General features: G+C 42.4%; 1 protein-coding gene across 5 annotated transcripts in view; it reads right to left on the reverse strand.

The window, feature by feature from the left end:
• ncor1 (nuclear receptor corepressor 1) overlaps positions 1-11,433 on the reverse strand; it is a 51,242-nt gene extending 39,809 nt beyond the window's left edge. For all 5 annotated transcript variants that reach the window (XM_061085811.1, XM_061085813.1, XM_061085812.1 and 2 more), the window contains exons 1-6: positions 11,324-11,433; positions 8,387-8,576; positions 3,262-3,356; positions 2,810-3,017; positions 2,207-2,389; positions 488-601 (exon numbers count right to left, since the gene is read on the reverse strand). In XM_061085811.1, the coding sequence (XP_060941794.1) occupies positions 488-601; positions 2,207-2,389; positions 2,810-3,017; positions 3,262-3,356; positions 8,387-8,497 (711 nt within the window). In that variant the 5' untranslated portion in view covers positions 8,498-8,576; positions 11,324-11,433. The remainder of the gene's footprint in view (positions 1-487; positions 602-2,206; positions 2,390-2,809; positions 3,018-3,261; positions 3,357-8,386; positions 8,577-11,323) is intronic.
• Positions 11,434-11,460: the final 27 nt, after the last annotated feature.

The following is an 11,460-nucleotide window of genomic DNA, read 5'->3' on the forward strand; positions in this document are numbered from 1 at the left end:
CTGCACTCACTAACCTTAACACTGTCTGGCATACATGAACTACAGTGACCTATATATAACAAGCAATCTGAAAACAGTGATGTTACAAACATGCATGTTGGAGTGAAACTATTCTCCGAACCACAAAGATTAATTTGGAAGCAACAAAAGTAATGACAGCTGAAGACAAACAGTCTTAAAGACACATGTTCAGTCATCACTTTTGTAAGATTGCTTGTTTTGAGGGAGGAGACTCTGGTTTGCCAAGGTCACCATGGCTATTCCATGCTATGAGAACACAGCAGAAACACATGTTCTCGCTTCACGGCACAATTTAAGGGGGATTAATCAGGCCAATGGAAAAACAAAAGGGTGCAGACAGAGAGATAATAGCTAACAAAATAGCTGAAGTTCTCCAGAGCTTAAACAACATGAAAGGAGATACTGATGAGAACTGATACTGGTTGTTGTTGTTGTTGTGTGTTGATGTTTGCAGCAGACGACTTACCCTGTTCTCATCGTAGATGATTTGGACTATGCTGCGGTGCTTGTGCTCCACTGGGGGAGGGGTCACTGGTTTTTCGGGCTCTATTGGCTTTGCTGCTTCCTCCTCCAGTTGTTGCTAAGAGACAACACCAATACACAAACATGTGATCAATACAACACAATAAAAGATGCACAATATACACACATCAATACAAGAACCCTCTTTTTCTTCTTAACATTTTGTATGTTTTTGTCTGTATTGATTTTCATACACAGGAAATGGTGCAAAACAAAGATACATCTACACAGTGTTGACCTGATTTTAGCTTCTGGTGTTGTCAGATGATTCTAATTGTTCTTGTCTTTTTTTAACCCAACTGTTTTCTGCCATTGAGGCCCTGCTGATACTGACAGACAAGCTTAGCTTAAGCGTCTGGTAAATCAATGTTTAACGTTAAAGGTTATGTAAACTACCAGGTTACAGGGATAAGATTAAGAGTTCCTGAAATACCTCAAATAAACAAATAAATCGCTGAGAGAGAGAAAAAACTGAGAGGTATCCCTCTCCCAGAAAAGCTGAGTTTACTTTCATATCTAATGAGACAGAATAAAAAGAAAAAGAAAAATGAAGATTGGCTGAAACAACAAGTTTAAAACTAAAAACTATGTTTTTGAGAGCACCTTATTGGCAGAAATATACAGTCTATGGTGGGAAGAAGCAGACAGATTTATAGACTGACAAAAGCAACTTAGACCTCTGTGTGCTGATTTAACACCTCACTGAGAATACAAACTAGCCTCTGGATTAGCAGCAACTTCCTCATAAATATTTGGTGGAGCTTGTTACCTTAGCCCCTCTTAACCAGCCAGTTCAAGGCATGAAATTTGTGCCTTTATTCCATCTCTCGATACTGTATAAAACAGTTCGACAGATTGAGAGGTCATTGTCGTTCCACTTTTATTTGGTCGTCTGTTTGTGTAAAAGGGAGCCAGCATGACGGAGCAGGGTGCAGACGCTGTTATTTTACACGTCACACCTCTGACTCTGGAACTCTAGCACGCTATCTAAAAATCACACATGGGGGCAGCAATATGCTGGCGTGTAAGGTTCTGTGTAAAGCAAACAAAACAAGGACTCTAATTCATGGCAATATAGTGAGATATCTGTACAGAGAGGACTATCAATACCATTTTTTTCAAGGAGGCACAAATATATTATTCCAATTGTAAGTTAATGTTACACTACACTAAATGCTTCACCTCAGCTGATGTTTCTCTTCTGATACATCACTGTACAAACACGCTCTGTCAGTTGTGACTCTTCTGCAGATTGATTAAGGCCAGTGTCATAGATTTCTATCAAAAACGTAGCTGGATTGGACTCACATGTAAACAGTTACCTGTAAACATCATCTTGGTTTGAAGATCAAGAGAACGGTATCTCCCCTTTCAAGGCATCATCAAACTAGCTTTTTCTGATTCTATTTTATCAACACTGAACAAAAATAAATTGAAAGACCTTTACAGCTTCCGTCATTGTGGTTTATAATTACACACAATTTTATAAAGGGCAATAAGCCATTTAGGTTTGTCCTCATTGCTGCTCTAAAATCCCCTCATTGTCTCATGGGTTAGTGCTTAATTTAAAAGCTGTTACTTGTGCCAAGTTTTTTCACACAACACCATTTAGTTTGAAGCATGTTCAGAGACAAAAAGTCTCACTGGGTATTAGGTAACGAACCTGCTTTTTCTTCAACTTGAAAATCTGCTGCTCCACTTTAGCAATCTCCCTGTCCACCCGGTCCATACTCTGGATCAGCTCCTCTTTGGATAGTTTGGAAGGAGAATTGTCTTGATCTTCCCCCATGTGTAGTGCATGTCCTCCCTGGGAATGGGACTCCGCTTTGACAGTGAACTGAGATTCCTGGCAAAAAAACCATAAATGTTTATTGAGTTATTGAGAATCCTGCAGTCATATTGTACAAACTTCAAAAAGCAGTGTCAGAAAAGGTTCTATCTGGGGACTGTATCTATTTATAATATGATATTACACATCTGAGAATTATGTCAGCCTTTCACAGACAGTATCTTCAAAGGCATTAAATGCAGATATAAAAGGTTTATATTCTTAATTAGAGTTCTACATATTTGTTTTTTTTCAATTCCATTTCTTTGTCATATAGGTTTGATAACGACAATATAAAATACAATCCATATTGGTCTGGCTCTACTTTTAATATCCCAGTAAATTATGTTATTCTTTCAATTAACATCATTTATTATCAATAGTGAAAAACAACAGAAAAGTGTCCCAATAAGGTCATGAGGTCAACTGTGCGGTTACCTTTTTGGCGTCCAAGCCTGCTCTGAGGCTGTCCTGTATGTTATGAGGCATGGGCATGATAATACCCCCAGCAGTGGAAGGGTTTCGGGTAATGTGGCCCTCAGCAACACTTTCCATGCGAGGGCGTTTAGAGTCCAATGCATCATGATCAGCCTGGGCTGTGATGGAGTGAAACTGCTGTTCGTAACCATGGCGTCTCTCTGGAGGCCTGCAGAACAGAATAAACAGGAAGTTTACTGATCTGAAGCTATCTGGTCCATCTCAGTATATGACTCCCACACTGTAATCTAACGATTTCTATGGAATCTTTGAGTGAGTGCAGGTGGAAAAACTTATACTCAAACAATAAAATTGAAGATTTAACAAAACAAATCTAGATGGCATTTATAAGCATACACTTAACTTGTATAAGATATTTAGGCAACAGGTGATATTTGAAGTGAAGCCCTTACCTTTCAGTTCCGGGGTGGAATTCAGAGAGTAAGGATGGTCTTCTCCGACCCTGTGCATCCTGCATGTGAGTCCGATAGTCTGGGACGGTGAAATCCTGTAGGTAAGAGGAACAAAACACAAACAACTGTATAAAGAAATCTGAACAACATCATTGCTCCTGCAAACACCATAAAAAAAACCTTTTTACAGGTGAAGAAACTAAATCATGCTTATGGAGCAGCAAAGTCCTGCCTGCAAGGGGCGAGTTTCCACTGCTGTTTATATGGTCTGTCTCTGTGTGATGCAACAGATGCACATCAGTTTAAACTGGCTGCTTTATACACGCTTCAGGAGCTGAAACATCTCTTCAGCTTAAACCTGTGGGTTTAAGAAAAGGGCTATTTATAATTTCACCAGTTTAAGTCTGGTCAGGGACCTTTGTTGCATTCACTTCCTGTAGGCATTCTGTTATACAAACTAATAAGAGGCAGGATGGAAGAGGGACCAATCAGGACATGGCATGGGAACAACAAATAATCAAAGCATCCTGAGAGAATGCAGCTGTGGGGGTTCCAAAAGGACAACCTAACTGGGCCAGTGAATCCAACAGAGGAAGGTAAAGAGCAGTGGCAGCTAAGAGACGCAAACTTGTGCTGCAGAAACAGAGAAGAAGGAATCAGAGCTTAGTGGAGATCCAGAGTTCTACTAATCCTTTCAGCTGGTAATAGAGGATGGCCATTCTTCCATGCATGGAACTGCTAAATGAGTTACACCTTTGGTGGAAGTCATGGAGAGAGGCAAGGATGGGAAAAAGGAAGGCTTGAACAACAAGTGGAACCATTTCAAAGTAAGACTCACACATTCCTGTGCAGGCTGAAAGGGTCAGGGAAGACAAAAGATGCAGGGAGAAAGCATGGACATCTTCTGGGACCCTTTCAAGCGGGCATATGGCGCTGCTGAAGGAGAAGATGACCAAGACGCCGCAGACCACCGTTCCATTCAAGTAAAAGGAATATATCAATCTACAATAAGTTGTCCATCAACAAAATAAATGAAAACCAAAGTAAAATTCAAGTAACTTCGTGGAGGAAGATCACAGCGAGCACCGACCGGTCTGCTCGTCTCTGTCATTCTGTTTATATATGTGTCTCATAAACTCCAGATCTAACCAAACAAACACAAAATAAACCCTTAGCACTCAGGTGTCCCAAGAAGAACCTTGGATCAGTGACACGGGGTCCACTGTCAAGTGCAAGGTGAGTGCAAGACAGCGGGGGAGCACGGACATGTGGCAGGGAAATATGGCACGTTACAAGGACACCGGACATGCCCCAGTGCACCTGCCCCAGTCCCGAGATGAAAGTTGGTTGTAGAGTCTACTGTGGTCACCCTAGCAGTTCCTGAATTATCTTGGAATCCCAGGTTCCAAGATGAAGAAGGCTCTAAAAGACCTGGTAGAGCAGGCAGACCAAACAAAGGGCAAGCTGTTAGGAAAGCAAGCATCTAAGAGCTAGTTGCAAGGGGCAGTAGGAGACGTTCCTTCCACTGCTCCACCACCAAGAGATGTTCCAGGATTGAAGGGGCAAAACATCAGAAAAGGTGGCCCCTGGCTGATGATCCAGCACCTGACCCAATAGCACAATGGGAGGGGCATTAGCCAGAAATGCCAAACAGGTGGACCCACTTGTGCTCAGATAAAAATTGGTCAAACTCCTGAATTAAATAACAAGGACAGGAAGAAGTATACCTTACTATAGAAGAGCTGGCTCTGAAGAGGGGCAACAGCCCTCCTAGAATACAATATCTCATCAGTCATGCACAATGAAATGATAGAAACCAGTAGCACCGCTTTCATCAATAAGCTCACTCACATAAATGTTATCAGCACACTGTGACCTCCAAACAAACCTGAACAAGCTAAATCAGTTACAGGAAATATTTCCAAAGGCCAGATTGGTCCCAGATTAAAGCAAACATCCAAATCCTCAGAAATGAACCCCTGACACTTTTCTGTGAAAGAAAGCTTCTGAGAAGTATGTCAACTAAAAATGGCAAACAAACATTATCCGATAATCACAATAGTCAAAAGACTGTCCATCTGGAAAATGTCGTGAAAATGTCATGAATTCCAAAGCTTTACAAACCTTATAGAGTTGTAAAAGTACCTGAAACTAAACTGAATATCACAAGTATTTGTTCAGTAATGAGAGCATGATTATCACAATTACTCCTCCTAATTACATTTTAAACAGACAAAGAGTTTGGTAGTCTAAACCTGAAAATATGTCTCAATTGGAAAAATGTGAATATATAAACTTGTTTTTCTTCACAGGAAGTGGGAGTCTATTTAGAATTAAAATATAAATGAAGCCACAATCAGCATGTAATATTTAAATCAATATTAATATCACCACAACAAGCAAGCAAAGCATAGAAAAACCAGTCACATTTCACTTTCAGATTGTAGTACATACTGAAAATGATGTTACTGAAGCTTGGTTCTAGTGACCAAGTAGCAGCAACAGACACACTTTATCTATAGAGATTAATGGTCACCATAGGTTTATTTGTTAATTTAACAAATAAGCCGAAATTGCCCCACAACATTTTCATAGATTTGATCCTAACAAAGTCTGAATTCAGTCTCTCTATCTCACCGAAGCCTCAACTACAGTCGAGAAGAAACCAGAAAAGGTAAAAACACAGTATCTGACTGGACTGGGTAAGGGTAGGGCTGGGCGATATGGGAAAAAATGTTATCACGATATGTTTTTCCATATTGATCGATCTCGATTCTTAACACGATATGTAGTTTTTGATCAGTTTCCTGAAGCCGTCCCTCTCCACTGTGCTCAGGGGCATCATATCTGTAGCTAAACAATAAGTAATAGCGCTCGTTATATTTTTTCCCCGCTTTCGATTGTTTTCATATGGGGCAATGGCTGCAAAACACGACTGGATGGACTGTTGTTTTGCTAACATAGCATCGCTAACGTTAGCGATGCTAACAGGAGACGTAGTGGTCTTGCCTGTCTCTTTGTTTGGTGTCGTGCAAACTTGAGCCCGCAGAGTCAAACTCTCTGTGTAATCACTGGGATGGTGCCGTCTCAGGTGATTGAAAAGGTTTGTGGTGTTTCCCGTCCTGGCTGGTACCGACCGCCGGCATATTTTGCAGACCGGCTTCGTCTGCTCCTCGTCCTTTTAGCCGTATCCAAACCACGTCCACACAACTGACGTCGCGTTACGCTTTTTTCCGACAATGTCTTCGGTTCCGGGTGATGTAGGGATGTCGCTCTCACATTTGGCATTATTTTCGCTGTCCCGGACTTCAGTTTCACTCATTTTTTCAACTTCGTTCTCTCTTGTTCTCTCTCTCGCAACTGCAGCAGTTCTCACGATGGGAAGGGGGCGTGTCGTGTCCTGCCAGCAGACGGCAGCCGGCAGACTCCGACACTGTTGTTGCGCTTACTTTTGCCACGTGAGATCGAATACATGTCACGAGGAGATAATCGAAATCGATCAAAATTTTATCGCGATCCCGAATCGGGATTGAAAAATCGCCCAGCCCTAGGTAAGGGTTAGCAAAATTTAATATTTGACTGGTGATTCCTTTTTTCCCCCTCATACAGACATAAAGCTAACCCTCTGCATTTTGCTCATAGTTTACTTATGGTATCCTACCCCATATTGGACCGTCTCACTAATTGGGCTGCAGACAGCAATAGGGTTGGGTACCGAGAACCGGTTCCAATATGGAACCGGTTCCAATACAACCGGTACCTACCCGGACCGAAACGCAACGGAGATTTCGGTGCCTCATTTCGGTGCCTGAGCCAATGGAAGACTGAGGTCTCCGCTCGTCCCGCCTCCTCACACTTCCGCTCCTTCCTTCACGGGAAGCGGCGGCTCCCGCCGGGCCACGCGGCTGCCGGTGGACAGACTCTTGTCCCCGCGCTGCCCGCACCCCGCGTGCGTCAGGGCTCCCGTGCAGGTGTGGGGGGGGGGGGGGGGGGGGGATCTCCTCGTGAGACCTCTCCCCGGCGCTGGCTGGCCCCCGCCGTGCGCATTTCCTCCGTGGCGGTGCGCCGCGACCGGGCTCCGGGACCGGGCTCCGGGACGAAGACCACGCCGAGAAATGTTTCATAAAAGTGACCGCATTTTAGGGGGACGAAGGCGGGCCGAAGCCTGCCTGCGACAGCCCCAGCCGCGGAGACACGGGGGTCTCTGAGTGATGGAAAAGCGACCCTCAGTCTTCATTTGGCTCAGGAACCGAAGGCAGAGTCACGAGTCAGAGTGTGTGTGTCTTGTACTTATTTTTATTTATTTAAGTTTAGTGTAAACTTTTGTTAACAGTTCGTATGTTATTCATAGTTTTGAGTTAAAAAGGGTTTTGTATTTATTTATATTTATAATCTACTTTAAACAGTTAATATATTTGGCAATAAAAAAAGCCTTTCTTAGTCAAGCATCGTTTTGTGCACTTTTTTGAAAAAAGTATCGGTTCAGGCACCGTTTAGGCACCGGTATCGTTTTAAAAGTATCGGTTAGGAACCGGTATCGGATAAAAACCAAACGATACCCATCCCTAGACAGCATTGTCCTGCGATGTTAAATCAGCCAAATGCCAGTGGTTTCAGATTTACCTGTGCATGTTCCCATGATGGGCTTGAACTTTTCAGCATGCAGAGAGAACTCTGCCAACACCTGACTATAGAGCCAAGAGCCTCAAAGAAGCCAACAGAGAAAAGTCGCCTTCTTCAATAACATGAAAGTAACTTTTTGCCCAAATTGCTTTAAAAGGGCGATTGCCAAAATCCAACACTTGGCAAATGACCAGTGGTGTGACTGTCACTCGGTAACTCACAGACATTCATGTTTATAGTGCTGGCCCTGCTGTAGCGGTCAAGCCAAAAAGAAAAATTACTTTTCTTATTTGGAATGTTAGCCTGCCACTTGCTGAGTGATTTCACAGGAGGAGTACGACAGTGAAATAAAATTAAAACAAAAAGTGTGTAGTTCTGAGCCATAATCTGCTCTCTACTGCACTCAATAACAGAAAACCTGGGGGGAAATTCAGATTTGAACATAATTTATTGTAATTTGAACTGTAAGGGGACCTACAACAAAGCTTAAAAGAGTTTTTACCTGTTGGTGGCGTGTGCCAGTAAAGGTGTACTGGACAGAATGGGAAGGATATCGGCCCTGCTCGCTGCTGAAGCTCCCCTGGCTGGGGGGGTAGCCCGAGCTACTGGACATCCTGGCTCAGTGCTCCCGGGCTGCTGCGGCTTCACGAATCAGATACTTCAGCTAGACCATGTTTGGAGACACAAACCACCTAACCAAAGACAGAGACACATATATGTTTGTTAAAAGTCAGATTCTAATCATTATAGTGGACATATAAAACACTCATGAGTATCTGTCTGCATGAAAAAATAAATCTGTCGTATAAGATTCAAACATAGTAAGTTAGACTGACAATATGGGATCAAAGAAAATACTGCAGTTTGAAACATGCTTCTGCAGCATCAAAGTAAAAGAGTACAACAGGATATGAGCTGTGTGGTCTATTGATACAAGTTAGTATGCACAAAACTACACACAACCGGACATTTCAGAAATGTTCATATTAAAGCATATTTCATAAAAAAGTAAATTGGTTAAAACAGATGCTTCCCATCTCCTTTCCTTTCATGTTTTTCTTTTTTGAAATAAAAATAACTTTGTTTCCATGCAGGTGAGTATAGGAACACTGCCCTGCTCATATCCCCTCCTGTTTCTAGTAACATGTAAAAAGGTAACAATCAAATTCTAAATACACCATTATGAATGGTCTAGTATGTGCAATTTGGTGCAGCTTGATTGAATTTAAGGGGACTGATGGGTCTTGGTGGAGGTATGTGCTCAACCGAGTGCCATTCTAGTTAAAAAGGGATTGGCAGGGTGTTGAGTCGTAGTTAAAATATTTTTGGATTGTATAATGTTTCTAAGATGTTAATTAACTTGTTTGCTTAATAAACTGTCATGCAGCAGTGGAAAGAAAGTGTTGTCTCTAATCTCACATTGCATGGCAAACATATCTGAATATTGATCATGGTTTCAAATATCCTCTCATGTTGACACTACTTCAGAATAGTATATATCATGCCATCTTTAATTATTCTTATTTATAAAATTAACAAATCCACCCCCACTTGAATTTGAACAAATATGTTAGTTGGATAAAATTAGCACGTTTATTTTAGCTGCATATTATGGCTTGGCTCAGTGAAGCAATGTGCAAAGAACAGGGACCTGGCCAGAGCGCAGCGACTTTTGATGAATGACTGCTAATAAAGAAATATCGCAGTGCTTTGCAATAGAACAAACACAGATTTTCTGTTTGGATTTGATATATTAGGACTAAAACATGGTGCTAAACACATGCAGGAAACCTTTTTTCAGGATATTTGCTCTGTTCCTCAGAGGGATCCATCATGTGAATTTGTGCTCTGTTGCCTCTAACATTTTATTCTAGGACTGCGAGATTTACAGTATGATTATGATGCTAACTTCAGGGTAGGAAAAGCTGCAACCACTGCCACCATAACCTGGGTGTTTTTTTTTCAATCCGCAGGCCACAGCATTCAGCAGGTCACAGAATTGAATCCACTTTCACGATTTCAGAAATACTAAAAATATATCAACAGCAGCTGGATAACGTCACTTGTTACTAACCAGCTTTGGTTGCAATTGCTGGTTTTACCATCTAAATAATGAGTTGGTTTTATATTTACTAGTTTCTCATTTACATTGATGGAACTTTGGAAAACTACAAGCAGGGACAAATGGCGTCATGTCCTCTACACATAACAGGTCATGAATCTGATTCTCATCTGCAACATGTTCTGACTTTGAGCCAAACTAACTAGGAACAAATAAAATGATAAAGCTAGGTTTTAAGTCTTGCTTTCACTGTTTCACTCTTCCACGATTCGTTCAATGTATTTCAGGAGACTGACTTCCTCCGAAGGGTAAGGTTTTGACCAAAAAAATGTTGCACATGCTGCGAGAGGAGGAGGGGGGGGTGATGATGATGTCATCTTCATCAAGTGAGGTCCGGCTCTGCTACAAATAGTCAACAACTTTCCTCCAAGTTTTAACAAACTAACTCATCATGCTCCCAATTAAAGGAAAAGGGAGAGCTCATGGGTTGAAGTCTGTGACACAGCATGTTTCAGCGAGTCACCAGGTCGCTGCATCATTTTTTGCTTTCGTTCAAAGCAACTGAGAATTCAGGGTGATATCAAAATGTCTGAATCAGCTGCAGCAGCCATTGAGAGTATCCTTATTATCCACAACCTGCTTGATCAAATCAATGATGGGTATAATTGTCTGGATATATTTAAAGGCCAGTTGAAGCTGTCCCTCTCTCTCATCCCTGTTTCCATAGATCATGAACGTAGCTGGAACCAATGGAGAGAACAATACATGTAGTCCTGGGGTTTTCTCCCACATCTCTCTATCATCGCCATTTAAACACGTTTCACATATATTAACCAGAGGGGTTTAAGGCATTTTCATGCGGGCATGTACGCTGCTTTTGTCGTCACCCGGTGAAGCTCCTGGTAAAGTTAATTTGAGAAACCCTTCGCAGTGGTCTCTCTGATGATGTGAATTCACACGGCGGAGATCGTGGCGCCGCACACAACAGCAGCCGTGAGGAATCCCGCTGCTGTGCGTTGTTATTGTTGTCTTTTACCACCACAGCATCACACAAACGCAATTGGATTTGTATCCTATCTTTGGGTGGTGGGGGGGGGGGATGGGTCCACAACAGAGAGCTCCCCCGGAAATGCACCAAATACATGCGCCACGACGAACGCAGATTTTAAAGTGTATGCTACTTTGCCAGCCCGGCGTTGAAGCGTGACGCTGGAGATGTTGTTGTTGTCGCTAGCTGGCGAACTTAGCCTGTAATTCACCTTTGAAATCCCAACCACGTCGCCATCTTGCAAGGCAGATTTTCGGCGTAGACCGGGGCGCTCAAAAGCGGGATAACCAGACATGTTTCTAGGGTTCACATGAGCAATTTGCACTCACCTCATATATAGAAATTCTACGGATGGCGGAGGTGGGGATTCCCGGGCAGGAATCTGTGTGAATACTTGATTGTAAATCCGCGGGTCTGGGACTGTGGACGACTGAGCAGACTGAAGGCTGCGCCGCATTTGTCGGAC

The sequence above is a fragment of the Limanda limanda genome, chromosome 14, assembly GCF_963576545.1.
Source record: "Limanda limanda chromosome 14, fLimLim1.1, whole genome shotgun sequence".
NCBI lineage: Eukaryota > Metazoa > Chordata > Actinopteri > Pleuronectiformes > Pleuronectidae > Limanda > Limanda limanda.